The 17,956-nt window shown below is 34.9% G+C and overlaps 2 protein-coding genes across 2 annotated transcripts; both read left to right on the forward strand.

The window, feature by feature from the left end:
* The first annotated feature begins 565 nt into the window (after window positions 1-565).
* LOC101897796 (odorant receptor 46a-like) lies at window positions 566-5,107 on the forward strand. The gene is made up of 3 exons (XM_011292760.3): window positions 566-1,464; window positions 3,683-3,943; window positions 4,790-5,107. The coding sequence occupies exons 1-3, from the start codon at window positions 616-618 to the stop codon at window positions 4,841-4,843; spliced, it is 1,164 nt and encodes a 387-aa protein (XP_011291062.1). The 5' UTR covers window positions 566-615; the 3' UTR covers window positions 4,844-5,107.
* Window positions 5,108-7,142: 2,035 nt separating this feature from the next.
* LOC101895713 (zinc finger protein 226) lies at window positions 7,143-16,810 on the forward strand. The gene is made up of 11 exons (XM_005179947.4): window positions 7,143-8,897; window positions 11,281-11,390; window positions 11,461-11,636; window positions 11,700-11,849; window positions 12,047-12,190; window positions 12,258-12,387; window positions 12,449-12,622; window positions 12,782-13,235; window positions 13,299-13,534; window positions 15,980-16,167; window positions 16,257-16,810. Exons 1-11 carry the CDS (start codon window positions 7,322-7,324, stop codon window positions 16,672-16,674), a joined length of 3,756 nt encoding a protein of 1,251 aa, XP_005180004.1. The 5' UTR covers window positions 7,143-7,321; the 3' UTR covers window positions 16,675-16,810.
* Window positions 16,811-17,956: the final 1,146 nt, after the last annotated feature.

Here is a 17,956-nt window from a genome sequence, read left to right on the forward strand (position 1 = left end):
ATGGGAAAACTTATAAGATCCTCGGCAATTTTGACAATATGAATAATATCACCATAATATTTAACGCAATTTTTCAACTGCATGGTAATCTCTTCATCGGTAGTCTCCGAATCCATGCCCAAATGTTCCAAACGATCGCAGAGTATATCCAATTGAACCTTGGCGTGAATCATAAACGAGGCCGATATCGAGTCAAAGGCAATGTTTGTATAACAACAAACCGATATTATTTTTATTTGAAACAATACACGCAGAATAGGGGGTAGTAGGGTAGCTTTGTTCTACCTTCTGTAACATAAACCCATGGTATATATATTTAATTGATTTTAGTATAATTTATATTAGATTTAAATTCTTACATATTCATCTCCCAGTTAGAGGATTTATGCAGAACGGAATCATCTAATCTTTAAAATATCCATATTTTTTGTATTATGCAACTTTTGTTATCCTTCAGATCCTTCATTAATAATTTTATTCGGCCACCTTATTAGACTATGAAGTAACTCATATGCTTACATATAAAAACCCCCCACATTGCCTTTGATTTCTCACATTCGGTAAATAGCAACAGAAAATAGCCAAATTATTATTCGCGAAGAGAACAAACAAAAAATGAACTCCCTCGAACATCGTGAGGCTATGAAAACTTTTTATAAAAAACAATCTTTCATCTTTCGCATCTTTGCTCAGCTGAAACTTTCGGATACGGTGTCGGATCGTTTTCGTCTACTGCATCGTATTTATTTCTATTATATTCTCATCGGCTGGGTTCTATCGTTCGACATAAGTTGTTTGATTCAATTCATTTCGAATATCACCGATTTGAATGAAGTCATCAAAGTGTTCTATATATTTGCCACAGCCATGGGAGTGTTGGCAAAATTCTTGGCAATTAAAATAAAAAATAATCTCTATGCGGAGTTAATCGAAGCTATGCATGAAGCGAAATTTCGTCCCACCAATAGCAGGGAACTTCAACTATTTCGGGAATCTCAACGCTTGGCACGAACTGTGCGTAATTTTTATACGACCATATCGTTGTGTGCCCTGAACGCTTTGCTTTTCACTCAGTACATTATCGACACAACTCAATTGCCAATGTCGATATATAATCCAATTAACACGGACACCAAACTCCGTTTTGTTCTGGTGTATATCTATCAATATTTGGCCGTATCGGTTTGTTGTTATACAAACATTGCCTTTGACTCGATATCGGCCTCATTTATGATTCACGCCAAGGGTCAATTGGATATACTCTGTGATCGTTTGAAACATTTGGGCATGGATTCGGAGACTAGTGATGAAGAGATTACGGCTCAGTTGAAAAATTGCGTCAAATATTATGGTGATATTATTCATATTGTCAAAATTGCTGAAGATCTTATAAGTTTTCCCATTTCCGTACAAATTGCATGTTCGGTATTGGTGCTGGTGGCGAATTTCTATGCCATGTCTTTTGTAAGTATTTTTCACTTTTGTATAACACATGTTCTGTTTCAGATAGTGCAAGAATCTACTAGTTTTGCAAACAGTTTCGATATCATAAAGGAAAAATCGGTTATCGTAGTTAAGACTTTTATATTTTCGTAGTTCAGGAACAGATCAACAGTGGAAAGGGAAACGACTCGGTTTTTTCGGTCGCGAAAATCATCAAAATACCGAATATAGGGAAGTACCATTTTATGGGGGCTATACGAAGACCTATACCTGTATAGATAATTTTATGTCACAGGCTGAAATACCCATTTCGAAGTGCCCCCGTTACGAACTGCAAATACGAAATTTGAAACAATTCCGGAGAATAATTTTGCCAAAATCATCAAAATACTGAATATAGGGAGGTATCGTTATATTGGGGCTATAGGAAGACCTGAACCTGCATACGAAATTCTTAGGCATATGCTGTGTTGCCCATTACAAACTTCGAATATGAAACTTAAAACAATTCGGGTAAAAATTTTCGCTAAAATCATAAAAATACCGAATATAGGTAGGTACTGTCATATGGAGGCTATCGGAAGACTTGAACCTGCATTGAAAATTTTATGTCACAGTCTTTAGAACACGTTACGAACTGCAAATACGAAATTTGAAACGATTCCGATTAATAATGTAGCTAAAATCATCGAAATGCTGAATATAGGGCGGTACCGTTACATGGGTGTATACGAAGACCTGGACCTGCATTGAAAATTTTCTGTCTTAGGCTGCAGTATCCATTACGCACTTCAAATACCAAATTTGTGACAATTCCGGTGAAAAATGTCGCTAAAATCGTAAAAATACCGAATATAGGGAGGTACCGTTATATAGGGGCTATACTAAGACGTGGACCTGCACAGACAATTTTCTGTCTTCGGCTGTAGTATCCATTACGAACTTCAATTACCAAATTTGAAACAATTCCGGTCGCTAAAATCATCAAAATACCTAATATAAGTAAGTGCAGTTATATGGGGGCTATGCCTAAACGTGGACCTATATGACGCATTTTCAGTACCAATAGTCCTGCAGACCAATCACACATTTGAGTAAAATTTTACCAACCTATTTCAATTTTTTCGGAAGCTATAGTGTTTTCCACAGACGGACGAACAACGTTAAGTCGACATAGAATTTTATGCTGATGAAGAATATACAGGGTGTGATAAAAAAACTGCAACAAAGTCAAACGCTATAATTGTATATAATGTAAGCAAAAAATGTCGGAATTTTAGAATAAGTTTAGATTTGTTCGAATTGGTCACCTTTGACACGATTTACGGCCTTTAAATGGCCAATGAAACCGTCACACGCTGTCCGAATGTTGCTCTGCGGTAACTTCGCCCATTCCCGCGCTTGCTTAAGGTGATCGAAACTTTGGTATTTTTTAGTACCAACCTTGCTTTTCAAAATACTCCGACCATCGTCTGTTATGGCGGCCCACACCATTACCATGGCCGGTGCTTGAGTTCTGGTGGTCAACCGAAGTGTACATTTTCAGCTGACCTCTTTGGAAAGTAAACACGATCATTTTGTTTGTTTACAAACTGCTAGACAACGAATGTTTTCTCATCGTTAAAACCAAATTCGGCAGTTCACCACTTTCTTTCTGTTGTAGTGTAAGTTCTTGCACTTTTTGGAATTTCAATGGCTTTACCCCAATCTAATTTTTCAATATTTGCGGAATGGAATATAGCGATAGGTTCAGCTCACGAGCCATTTTTTTCGGCCAATGTAATGCGGGCTTCGATCAAGTCGCTTCTTTACTTTTCGAACCATTTCTGCCGATGTTGCTGCTTTCTTATTCACATTTAAATGCTGGAGTGCTCTATCGATAGCCACTTGTGGTTTTCCAGCCAAATATAAAGAAATCACACTATCACCCTTGAGTTCTATCACGAATAACTTCTTTTCTGGAAAATTCTCACCAAAATGCTTTTGTACGCTTGTAAACAATATAATGAGCTGTCACTGGAATAATTTTAAGAGCTGTCAGACGAGTGGCTTAGAAATGACAGCAGTCTGATGTAGGTTGCAGTTTTTTCATCTCACCCTGTAATTTGAAAACTCGGAAATTTAAAGATTTGACGAACATAACGACACTACACCGAGTAAAATTTATGAATATTATTTACTTTTTAGAGCAATATTTTTAATTCTTATGTCATATGCACATCTTGCCTACTTTCAACAGCTTTCCGATTTTGCCAACTTCATTAAATTCCTCATCTACCAGCTGTGCATGCTGTCGCAAATTTACATCCTCCTCTATTTCCCCAGTGAGGTAACATCGAAGAGTGAAGAAGTTCCCTACCATTTGTACTGTTCGAAATGGGCCAACTGGAGTGCATCGAATCGTAAATTGACGTTGCTAATGATGACCCGATTCGATATACCGATACGCATTAAATCGATTAATCCCACCTACACTTTTAATTTGGCAGCATTCACTTCGGTAAGTTTGGAGAGAAGTTTGGAATTGAGGATTCGAAAATAAATGTTATAGCATGTTTCCATTGGAAACCGAACAACGTTGTTTGCTCTCAGAATTAGGTACACGAATTAACCCGTTCATACGGCACGATTCGTAATTCATAGTAAAATAATTCCTTTTTTTCCAAATTTTGTTTGTTGATTTTAATGGGAATTTATACTAAAATACATTAAATTCTCACTAATATGGATAGAAGAAATGATTATTTTTCTCCCAAAGATTTATTAAAACATTAATTTTATAATTTTCATTCACGTTTCCAACTTTTTGTGTAAATGTTGACATTTTGAACATATTTTTGTATTTTTCTATTTTTAAATTCTGCTGGAGAGACACTTGTCAAACATTTTTTCTGCCGATACAAACATTTTGAAAATATTGCCTCTTTTGTTTACAGTTTTCTGTGAAAATTTCAACTCGTGGACAAAATGCGTACCTCGGATGAGAGAGAAAACAAAATTTACTTTCGTTTGAATGTACATACGCTATTCTACATTGTAGTTTTCATTCATAAATTTCAGTCTTCCCAAAATTTTTCAAAATTTCATTAAATTTTTCTATTTTCAATTTTTAAATGTCATAATTAATTTTTTCGATAAATGCTCTCATTTGTTAGGGATGGGACACATTTGTTCGTTGTTCTGAGAGTGATTTGATTTGAACAATGTACAAATGTGAGTGTTCGCTCAGGAAATTTTGTGTGAAGAATTAAGTAGTTTTTTCATAGTTAAGGGTCAAACAACGAATAGAGAGCGAATCAAGTGCAGTGGAAACGCCACATTATGCATTTTTTGATTTCTCTTGCAGATTGTCAACTGTTCCTACAGCTATTACGCATTGCTCAAGAGGATCAATAGTTAAATGCAAAGAAAAAGAAAATAGAATAAGCTTCATAAAAGAAAGTTTATTAGATCAAGGTTTAGCTTATATTCAAGTAGGAATGTGTTATTGATGTAAACCCATGGTACAATAAGGAGGTATAACAGCTTCTTAAAAGTACATAAACACAGCTCTGAGGCTATGCCCGCTTCCTATCAGAATTATTCAAAATTATATGCAACAAGTGGTTTTCACTTATTTCACATTTTTTTCTCATTTTTAAAATAACTTAAATAAAGCGAAAGATGAATGAAAGTACCTGGATTTTCTTTCAAAAATATGAGCCAATGTGTCGAATCTATAAATTCCATGGCAAAACTAGTTAATATCTTCAATGCGGGCCCCACGTTTTTTCCAATCATTGATTTTGAAAATATTTTGTTTTTTTGTTTAAAACAATAAATACATACACAAAATTTGCAGAAGTTGGGCACACTCAGAAAAAAATTGTAATCAGCTGGTAGCTCTACCTTACCTTTTTATTGTAACATGTGTAAACCGATATTAATTTGAAATTGTTATTGAATGTGGATTTTATTATAAAATTATTAAATTTAAGATTAAAAATTTGATTATTAACTTTATTGAAATTTGTTTGGTGTTATACAAAAACACAAAAGAATTACGATCGTTACTGTATCAGATTCATTACTGGCTTTTCTAGGTAGTATAAAGGTTAGAATACATAAAGCGCTTTTTTGACTGGCTTAAGTCATCGGCTGGCTTCATCGGAAAAGAACAAAGGAGCGTAGGGCTAAAATCGAACTAAGTCAACCAAAAACTCTTTTGTTCTTCTACAAAGAAGCCAGTCGGAAAATCATTTTATGTACTCTCACCTTAAGACCCACGGTAAAATCAGGAAGGTAAAGTCATTTCAAATAAGCATAACCACATAAACATATGATATTTACCTTGCTTGACATGTACCTTACCATATGACTTTACCTCACCTTAGTAAGACCGTTAAATTACTTTTTTATTTTTAAGATCATATTGTTATGAAATTCGGGTGTAACTTGACCCGTGTAGGCTTTTTTATGCACCAATAAAAACTAAGGTTCATTTAGACTGCAAGTCCTACAATGTTTTATTTAACAATTCACACACGAGTGTACACAGTATGGTAGAAGAATACAGGTAGTCGCATCGACACAGCTGCTGGGACAATGAACTATCAAACCGATTTTGAAATTGAAAATCTTTTAATGAAAAAATATTATATATTTTAATGAAATAAATACATTTCATTACAACCTCCGATTTGCGTCGGCCCCATGCCGCCATGTAAATGTTTTCATTGAGGCGGTATTTTTCGACGGATATTTTTTTTATAATTTGTCAAGTTCATTCCGAAAAAGTTTGGCCCTGCCGAACTTATCTGCTTGTTCTTCCTCATTTAGCTTTATAAACTTTATGTGTAACATTTGTGAACACTTTGAACTGTATTCATAAGCTTTCGTGCAATAAATGTTGACAGCGTAAGAAGACTTATATATGAATTCTCCTCCTTTTTGACCTTATAAAAAAGGCCTTGGTATAAATCAATGTCTATGATGAGAGAGAACTAAAGAAAACATTACCAATTTGAATATCAAAACCTTTCTGCATCTCCCCACTTTAAAAAGATGTACATATTTTCACCCACAAACGCTAAAAACAAGTAAAAAATCACGATATAAATTACTTTGCTTCTCTGAAAACAACAATAATTATAATTGCTTTCAATGATTTTCACAATTAGGGTGCAAGTACATAAAGAGCTTGAAGTCATGGCTAGGCATATTTTGTGACATTTCATAAAGGGATTACAGAGCCGCACCAAAATCCAGCCGTCGTTTTCCATTATAATTTGACATTAATATGCCTAGCCATGTCTTGAAGCTTGTTATGTACTTGCACCTTTAGTCATATTTATATACTGTCATATGGACTCACTGTGTAAGCTATTCAAAGCCCATGTTGTAAATAAATCTAAAATGTGACATTCGTAATCATACAACCTGAATCAGCTTTAATTTTGTGTAGCGCACGCATTTTCTAAAGGTCGCTCCAACTTGGCGCGTAAAGAAATATAATAGTTGTCGTAAAGCAATATAATAGTGTGTTTCTGTTATTGAATATATTTTTTTATTTTTATTTAACATAATTAATCGCTTTAATGTGATTGAAATTGAATTTATAAGAATTTAAAAATTGTTTAATATTTCCGTGGTCCAACAAATCAATGCGTATACGTTAAACCTTTACGTTATCATTTAGGCGTGCATTGATATGGACACATTCGTGCTGGTAATTGTAAACACATTGCCCGCTGTTGTGTGAAGCCGTGAAAGGAAAATAAACATAAATTATAGAAAATGAATAATTAAGGCTTTTTATGAACAAAAATTACAATAATTGTGTAAAATAAATAGTTTTTAAGTAAAGTGAAGAAAAACTTTAAATTTCGCATTTGAAACGATGTCGTCGGTTGGTGTTACAACAACTGCCAGCATTTGCTTATCTTGCAAGACCCAAGAGAAAACTACGGATTTTCACAACATTTTCGAAGCTGATTTGGAGGATATACAATTAAGTGATTTGATTCTAAAATACTTTGGAATCTCCATTTCCTCTGAGAAGGGCCACAAGCAGGAAATTTGCGATGAATGCCTGAATCGTTTAATAGAACTATATGATGTGGAAGAGCATAGCAAAGAGTTAAAGGCGGCTGCAAATGATGGAAATACAAAGAACAAAGAAGAGTTGACGGTGCCGATATGTTCAATCAAGGAGGAAAGAGAAAATGCGGATGCTAGCGGGAAAACTTCTAATAAAGAAAATGCTTACATTAAAGCTGAAACTAGGGAGTTACCACCCTCTTTTGTAGTTAATAAAGGACTCCAGGATGCAGATCAACAAGCAGCTGATATAGAAGGCAAATGTGATGAGGGACCAAAGGTAACAACCTTGCTCGAAACAGACATTAATAATGGAGAAGAAGAAAAAGAACACTGCTATGTGGACAGTACACCATCTACGCGCACATTGGAAACTGATACCAAGGAGGTGGAAGATATTTACAACAATGTACATCAGTTACAGTCAACGGTGACCTTCGACGAAAATGTATATGAAGATAGTGATCAAACGGAATCTTTAGCTGAGGTCCTTGCTTACCAAAATAATGAAGAACATAAAGCCATAGATCATGAATCCGAAGAAATTTCAGAATTGGCAACCAACTTTGAAACAGAATTGAGTAATGATGGGAGTTTCCACAATCTGGTTTCATCGGAATCGCATAGTGTTCTCCGTGTTAATGCAAAACCAATTAGCGAGGAAGATGACGTAGATTCTCACTTGCAACAACTTCCATCAGAGAATAATAACGGGTTCGAAGCCATAGAAGAGTCAAACGACATGGAAGAAAATGATGACTACAACGAGGAAACTTACGTCGAATCATCTCCAACTTCCGAACAGAACACTGTTGTTTTCAAAGCTAACACTAAATCGTCCGTTATTGAAGAGGACCCTGAATACCCAGACGATTCTGGCAGTAATTATTTTTTAGCTGTTGACAATGATGAAAAACAGCAGGAAGCGGCGGAAATGATGGTTTATGAGGAACATAATACAGAAGATGAAGGATCCGATGCATATGTCGAAGAAATTTTCTGTCAAAACGATAAAGATGAGAATTCTGGGGAAGAAGAAAATCCTGGGGTTGATGAAAATACTTGTGAAGAAGAAAGTGCTGTTGAAGACATAACTGATGATACCTTAATCTATGTACAAGATGATGCTGTGGAATTTGATGAGCCCGCTGCTGACTTGATAGAGTTGGAAAACGGAAATGATAATGAATCGACAAATGTTTATGAAGAGGATCAACAAAGTGAATTTGAAGATCAAACATTGGAAATCCAGGCAACTGATGAAATCTCTAATGACAATAATGTGGACACCACAGATTTCGTTGAAAATGAAGAGTATTCTTTGGATGCTACTGAATCAAATGAAAACATTCAGGATGAGAATTACTATGTTGAAGGTAATATTGAACAGTATTTTAATTTGGTTTTAATGCATGACTGGCTTAAAACTGCAGACCACAACGGCTACAAGTTAATATCCATAATTCGAAACAATTTATACCCAAAAAATATTAGGTGGCGTTATAAACGGATTTTTTTTTATTTTCATTAAAACTTCACAAAATTTAAATTAATAATTATTGGTTCCTCAAAGAAATCTGTTCAAGATTTTCCTCCGTTGTGTTCCTTTCTCAGCCAATGTTCGATTATTTAAATATATTTTGACTTCTGTTATGATTATTCAAATTGTTGACCCTCTATGGAGTAGGTTCCGAAGGAATGTACCAATATTGTCAATTTCGTACCGGACCTAAGTAAATATGATATAAATATTGCGAACTGCATATTCCTCTCAGATTTCTGTTTGAAAGCAATATTTAGATATAGTATGTTATAAAGAAGCGCTGACTTGTTTCGCAAGTTATGACAGATAAAAGTATTAAAAATTGGATGCTTATTTCGCTTTCTTTGATCGGTTTGTTTTTCAAAATCTTGAGCCCTATGTGGGGAAGGTACAAGAAGAAATTGTCCGATCTCTATCATCTTTATAACAGAACTTGTGTTGATGGAAATATTGAGATGTGTCGGATTGAGATGGAATCGGATGTTAATGTCATGTTTTATGAGCTCCGTGAATATTCAAAATTTTGAACCTTTGTAGGGGAGGTGCCAGAAGGAGTGGACCGATATATTCCATCTTAAAACCAGACCTTGGATTAATAAAAATATTGCGATGTGTGTAATTTGAAAGCAATCTTACACTTACATCACATTTTATAAGAGTTATAATTATTCAAAATGTTGGCATTTTGTAGGGGAGGTACTAGAAGGTGTGGGCCGATATACCCCATCTTCATGGCAGGTCTTGTGTTAGTAGAAATAATGAGATGTGTGAAATATAAAGAGAAACAGATGCTTATTTCGGATTTAATGATCGTTTTGGTTATTCAAAACTTTGACCCTTTGTGGTGGAGGTACTAGAAGGAATGATCCGATCTCTACCATCGTTTTAACAAATCTTGAATTGATAGAAATATTTAGATGTGCCTAGTCTGAATGGAATCAGATGTTAATTTCGCCTTTTATTAGCTTCAGGGATATTCAAAATGTTAACCCTTTGTGGGGGAGGTACTTGATGGAGTGAACCGATGTTGTCCATTTTCACACCTGACCTAGCACTGATGCAAATATTAGGATTTGCAAAGTTGAAGCAAAATCGGCTTATCCTTTCCTTTTGGTGCAGTAAAATTTTTGAAAATGTCGACCTTTTGTTGGCACGCACCAGAAGAAGTGGACCGATACTGCCCATCTCTGAACTCGATCAAAGTTTGATAATAATATTACGATGTACCAAATTTCTTCCAAATCGGATACTCCCTTCGAGAGTTATCGTGCGCACGAGTCAGCCAGACAGACGGACGAACGAACATCGCTAGATCGACTCCGAAATGTCCTGAAACGGATTTTGTTCATAGAGACCTAGGGTCAAAAACCCTTATTCCGATGAGGCACCTTTTGGCCGTATCAAATGATATATGCCCTCCCTAGCCATATGGCTGAGGGTATAAAAATTGCTGGTTCCTCCAAGAAATTTGTTAAAGATTCTCCTTCGCTGTGTTCCTTAGCTTGTACTAGAAATTAAAAATAGATAGACATTTGTACTACTCCTGAGATTGTCCTAAAAATCTAAATTTGTCCGTTTGGATCTTATTGAAAATTCAAAAAAAGTCCACATTTGGATCTTTCCGAAAATGTATAAACGGTCCACCTTTTGTTCATTCCAAAAATTCAAAATAAGTCAACGTTTGAATATTCTCAAAAGTTTATAATGGGATCTTGTCAAAAATCAATGATACACCGCTTCGTTTAAGTCTTCCTAAAAAATATATAAAGAGCTCACGTTTGGAACTTTCCAAAAATCTGTCCATTGAACATTCTCTAAAATCTATAATAGTTTCTTATTCGAATATTCCAAAAATCTAAAGCTAACAAACCCACGTTTACATCTTTCAAAAAAATATATATCCAAATTTATTTTTGCTCTTTGGAGGCAGAACTAACCCTTGCGAACGAATCAGTCCAATAATTTCTCACGAGATATTGAAGCAGATAAAAAAATTATCTGTTTAGAGCTCTGGGCATTTCTAATTCTTATTACCGATATTGGCCCCTATAGGTAATACAAATTTGAAATGCCCAGAGCCTTAATAAAAAAGTATACCTTTTTCGACGTAGTTTCAAGTTCTTGTAATAGTGAAGGGTATTTGTTATATGTTTTGGACTGGTCGAGCATAAATTCCTTATTTTTTAATGTTTTAATTAAAAATCTTCCATTTTCAGAAATTATTACCTCTGTAGATTACGACAAAGTTGATATAACTGAGTATCTGGATAACGTCATTGCTACGAACTTCGATGACCTGCAAGTAGAATGGGAAGTGGAGTGTAAAGTAAGCGAAATTTAAAATTTAACCTTAATTTTCAATGATTTGGACTTGAAATTTCCAATTTTCTTTGCAGCTATGCCTCTGTAAATATGCCACATTTCAAGAGCTACTACAACATTCATGTATCACTGAGCTAGTGGAGGAAGAACAAAATTTCAGTTGTATTAAAGCTGATTGTAATGAAGTTGTGAGTAATTTGAAAACACTGGCACGACATTTGATCATTAGACATTACAAAAATATTGAAAGGTAATGGGTTTTAAAGTTAAATTTTATATGTCGGTTGATGTGAATTATTATACTTTCTTATAGTTTACGAATCTATGGCCGTTGTCCAGATTGCCGGAAACCGTTCTCAAATATAGCCGACTTTAATAAACATTCCTGCAGTGACATTAAAAGAAAGCCGGGCATGAAGAACTTTTGTCAGATGTGTAATCTACATTTTCAATCGTTGAAAAGGTTAGTCTACTAACAACAATTCTATCTGTGCTTTTTATACTTACCTTACACTGTGTCCATTATATGCTAAAGGACACTTGGTTACATGTTTCCTTTAATGGAAAGGAATGGGAATATACTCACTTTTTATACTCCATTTAAAATTAATTACTTTAAATTAATAACTTTCTAATCATCGGTTTCTTGAATTATTACAGATTTGTTTTCCACATGCAATTCCACTTGAGCAAACATCGTCCCAAAGTTTGTGTGCTTTGCAGTTCCCTTTTCAATAACATTGATGATTTCTTTGAACATGTTAGTTATGGTCATGAAACGGAAGCATCTATGGCTTGTATAAAGTGAGTTGAAATCCATTCAAGAAAAAATATTTCATAAAATAAAAAATAAATCTCTTTCTTGTCGTAGATGTGATCGCTTCTTCCAAGATAAAGATGTTTTTGGACAGCATGTCCTGAGTCATGAAAACAAATATATTTTTGAATGTCCTCACTGTCCCAAGAAGTATACAAATAGAAGTAGTTTGACTAGTCATATGGTAAGCTTTGATGTTTTATGGAATTAAATGATTTCTATAATTGTATTTAAATATTTTCCAGGATATTTATCACAATCATCAAATGAAACCCTTACAATGTGATCATTGCTATAAGATATTTGTTAATCAAGCCAGTTATCGCAGTCACATTAAGGCTCATATGCCAGAAGCGAAAATTACATCGTTTATATGTTTGGCTTGTGGTGTATTGTCAAATAATGAGGAATTTATACAGGTAGGTTAAATAGGTTTTTAAATACAGACAAATTCATTAAAAAGTATGGAGGATTCCAAGAGATAAATCTCAACACTGAGCTCAGTTTTTCAGTTATGAAAATTGGACTCCTTTAGTAACCTAAAAAATATATTTGTCTAATAAAAATACTCTTTTCAGAATCACATTGAAAACGAAGAAACCTCACCGGTCGATACGGGCGGTGAATATATCGAAAAGATAATCTCTATTGCCTACACCTGCGAATGTTGTTCATTGGACTTTTTTTCGCCGAAGCATTTACAAAAACATCGCAACACGCCAAGCCATGACGATAATCTCTATTGCTGTCCGATATGTCGCAAAACGTTCAAGACCCTAAAACATATGCGTAATCATATGACCAATCATAAAGATTATGATGAATGGCTTAATGACTTTCCAATTGCAAGATTTTATATGTGTAATATTGGGGATTGTATGGATGCCTATCCCTTGTGGTCATCGTTGTATTATCACAAGAAAAGGCATAAGACTACAGATGCACCCAGTAAGTTTCCGTGTCAATTTTGTGAGAAGGTGTGCGAAACAAAAATGTCCTTGGCCGTACACATTGCAAGGGTTCACAATAATAGTAAGTCGTTATAAAGTTACAACAACTGCGACACAATTTAATTATCCTTTTGCTCGATTTCAGACAACATCAAATGCCAACATTGCCAAAAATCCTACAAAAGTGAAAAGGACTTAAAGCACCACATGATGCGCATGCATATTACCGTGCAATGCAGCAAATGCGATAAAGTATTTAAAAATCAACGTAATTTGATATCACACGAACAGCTAGTCCATGAAAATATGAAGCGTTACTTTTGCAGTCATTGTGAAAAGGGCTACTACTATCAGAGTGAACTGAAAGCTCATGAGAAAAATGTGAGTAAAGAACGGGGTGACTATCGATAAGCTTTAATTGAGTTCTTTATCATAATTAGTTTATAACTATCAATAACTAAGATCCGAATTTCTAGGTTTTATTACGTTCGATTAATTTGTGTGTGCGGGTGTGTGTGTCCAATTGATTAGTTTTTTCTTTTTATTTTGCAAAAAGGTGACACACATTTTCGATGTGTATCAGTGAATACATGGTGTTGTCATTCAATGACGCCTTAAGATGTCTATAAAATATAGATGATCTACAAATGTGAGGGAAACCATATAACCATACTTAGAAAACACAAGGAGGAAATAGAGTATTTTCGAGTTTATTACTTGCATTTTAAAAAAAGTATTGCAACTCAGTAAGACCCAAGGAGGACCTATTAGGTTAAACATTTCTAAAACCTAAATTAAGGAGCAGGATACCAGACTGTTTGACTTGACAAATTATTACCCCCATCCTTCTATCCCATTACCCATATTATTACAATGCTTCGGTAGCAAATTAAGCAATGCATAGCTCGAGTATCCACCAAATATAGCCCTTAATAGATTCGTTCTCCCAAGACTCAGAAATTGTACCGTATTACCTATCTTTTTTTTTTTTGTTATCAAAATAAGTCTTAGCGATTTAGAGACAAGTCCTTTCGTTCGATTTAAAGCTGCATTTTGTGTTACATAAACATACAAAAATCGTACCCAGCCAACATTTTCAGATGGTATTTTGTTTATAAACAATAAGAGACTTTCCTGAGATAAAAGTCTCTAAAAAGCATTCATTATATGTCTTACATGTAGGTGAGAATACCATCAAATTCCAGCCGTATTTTATCCACAAGAATCCCGCCCTTTAGTCACAGTTGTTCACAAGAAAGAAGTCCTCTATGCTTTCGAAAAAAATAATCTCATCTTTGTAAAGCAATTTTTTATACCCTCAGCCATATATCTAGAGAGGGTATATATCATTTGATACGGTCAAAACGTGGCTCATCAAAATAACGGTTTTAGACCCTATTTCTTTTTGGACCAAATTTCGTTTCAGGACATTTGGAGTCGATCCAGTGATCTCCATCCGTCCGTCTGTCTGGCAGGTGCTCACGATAACTCTTGAAGGGAGTATCCGATTTGGTCCAAACTTATAACATCGGAATATAATTATCAAACTTTAATCGAGTTCGGAGATAGGCAATATTGGTCCACATCCTCTGGTACCTCCCCCCCCCCCCCAAAATGTCAACTTTTTCAAAGAAAATAATTTACTGCATAGAAAGAGAACTTTGCAAATCCTAATATTTGCATCAGTGCTAGAACATGTGCGAAAATGGACAATATCCGCCAACTCCATCCAGTACCTCCCCCACAAAGGGTCAAAATTTTGAATAGTTAAAACTCTTATAAAATGGTATGTAAGTGTTCGCTTGTCTTTAAATTACATACACATCACAATATTTTTATCAAACCAAGATCTGGTGTGAAGATGGACATATTCCACTTCTTCTGGTACCTCCCCCACAAAGGGTCAAAATTTGGAATATCCATAAAGCTCATAAAACGCGAAATTAACATCCGATTGGCACATCACAATCTTTCTATCAACACAAGATCTATTGTAAAGATGATAGAGATCGGATCATTCCTTGTGGTACCTCTCCCACAAAGGGTCAAAATTCTGAATAACCAAAACGATCATATAATCCAAAATAAACTTCCGGTTCTTTTCAAATAACATACATCGCAATATTTTTATTAACCCAAGGTCTGGTGTGAAAATGGGATATGTTGGTCCACTCCTTCTGATATATGCCCCACAAAGGATTAACATTTTAAATATCCATGAAGCTCATAAAACACAAAATTAACATCCGATTCCATTCAGACTTGATACACCTCAATATTTTCATCAACACAAGATCTGTTGTAAAGATGATAAAGATCGGACCATTCCTTCTGGTACCTCCCCCACAAAGGGTCAAAGTTTCGAATAAGGAAATTGATTCTAAAATCTGAAATAAGCATTCGGTTTTCTTCATATTTCACACAACACTATATATTTATTAAACCAACGTCTGGTGCGAAGATGGGATATATCGGTCCACTGCTTCTGGTACCTCCCACACAAAGGGTCAAATTTTTGAATACCCGTGAAGCTCATAAAACGGGAAATTAACATGCCGATTCAGACTTGGCACATCTCAATATTTTCATATCGTAGAGATCGCACCATTTCTTCTGGTACCTTCCCCACATGGGGTTCAAGATATTGAAATACAAAACGCTCAAAGAAAACGAAATAAGCATCCAAATCTCTCCCAATTTTACACACACAAACATTTGTGCTACCACAAGATCTGTTGTCAAGATGATATATATCTGCGAACCCCTTCTTGTACCTCACCCACAAAGGGTTGAATTTAAATTTTAAAGCAAATATAAATTTTTCAGGTTCATCCAAGCACCACCTATAAATGCAAACTATGTAATTTTGTTACGACCTATCCAAAATCTTTGGATTTGCATCATGCAGCTAAACACACTGACAGTCTTCAGTTTCAATGTGAACTTTGTGGCAAGGGATTTGCACGCAAACAACTACTGGTCTTGCACATGAAACGGCACAAAGATGACAAGGAGTAAGTGAAGAAAAACAAAAATCACTACAAGCTATTAATTACATCAATTATTTTATATTCATGTTTATTTTTTCTCTCTTTCGTTCAAGTTTTATTTGCTATGAAAATTGTGATGATGGCTGTGCGGCATCGTTTATTAATTATTTTCTATTGAAAAAACACATTGAAGAGGAGCATTCATCGGCGACATGGACAGAGGATAGTGGCAAAAAATCTAGGTTCCAAGAAAAGAAAAAACGAAAAGCCACTGAGACCAGTAGCAGCAGCTGCAGTGGAGGAAGCAAACGCAAGAAACGGGAAATAGTTGTGGTGGAAAATAACAGCGGTGAGGTAGAGTTTATTTTGGGCGAACTTGTTAATAACGAAAGCCAGGATGCTATGTCGAATGATCTGGAAAGCCAGGATGATGATAATAGAACACCCGACGAAGAAGAACAAGACGATGAAGAGGAAATACTTAAGGCCTTCGAAGAAGAGGATTTAATGGATTATGAAGCGAATGAGTGAAAAATGTTCAGTAATTTTTTTATGGAGGAAATTAATTTTGTATATAGTTGTTGTAGGAATATTAAGTTTCCATGCAAAAACTGAGTAATATATGGTATAGAATTATTGTGCATATTATTAAAAATCTTAAAAGTAATTATTGCTGTTTATTTAAAAGAATTTTTTTTCTATATTAACAAGCAAATAATAACAGTTAATGACTTTTGAAAAAATTACTGTTTTGCGTGATATTTTTGCAGCCGTCTCTTGTATTTAAAACATTCAAGGTGTTGCGCTTTCGGTATTATAACCTGGTGTATGCTGAAAAATTGCCTTCTTTTGAAAACAAAACCGACTTTAGGCGCGAACAAAATGAAATCATTATCAGAATCAGTGATCTGTCATATTCATTATTTATATTAGATGTAGAGTTGGTTGAAATATTGTGAGAAATGTTGATTCTTTGTGATGTGATCCCATATTCAAACTGTCTGGCTGGCTATTGCGTACGATAACTCTCGAAGACAGCATCCAATTTTGTCCAAACTTAGTTCATCGTAATGTTATTATCAAACTTAGATCGAGTTCGGAGATGGGCAATATCGGTCCACTCCTTCTCGTACCTCCCCCACAATAGCACGAAATTTTCAAAAAAATATTTTACTGCACTGAAAGAGCACTGCAAATCATAATATTTTAATCAGTTCTAGGTCACGTGCGAAAATGGACAATATCGGTCAAGTACCACCATCACAAAGGTTCAACATTTTTAATAATTTAACTCTTATAAAAAGTGATGTAAGAGTCCGAATGTCTTCAAATTACACACATCACAATATTTTTATTAACCCAAAATCTGCTGGGAAGATGGAATATATCGGTCCACTCCTTCTGGTACCTCCCCCACAAAGGGTCAAAATTTTGAACATCTCAATATTTCCACCACCATAAGATCTGTAATGAAGATGGTAGAAGTCGGACCATTCCTTTTGGTTGCATAACCCAAACGACCATAAAATCCAAAATAAGCATCCGGTTCTCTTTATATTTCACACATCTCATTATTTCTACCCACATCATATCTTCTGTGAAGATACCTCCCACACAAAGGGTCAAAATTTTGAATATACACGAAGCTCATAAAACCTGAAATTGTCATCCGATTCCATTCAGACTTGGCACATCTCAATATTTCTATCAACACAAGATCTGTTATAAAGATGGTAGAGATCGGACCATTCATTCTGGTACCTTCTCCACAAAGGGTCAACATTTTAAATAACCAAAACGATCATAAAATCCG

The sequence above is a fragment of the Musca domestica genome, unplaced genomic scaffold (genome assembly GCF_030504385.1).
Source record: "Musca domestica strain aabys unplaced genomic scaffold, Musca_domestica.polishedcontigs.V.1.1 48, whole genome shotgun sequence".
In the NCBI taxonomy this organism is placed as follows: Eukaryota; Metazoa; Arthropoda; class Insecta; order Diptera; family Muscidae; genus Musca; species Musca domestica.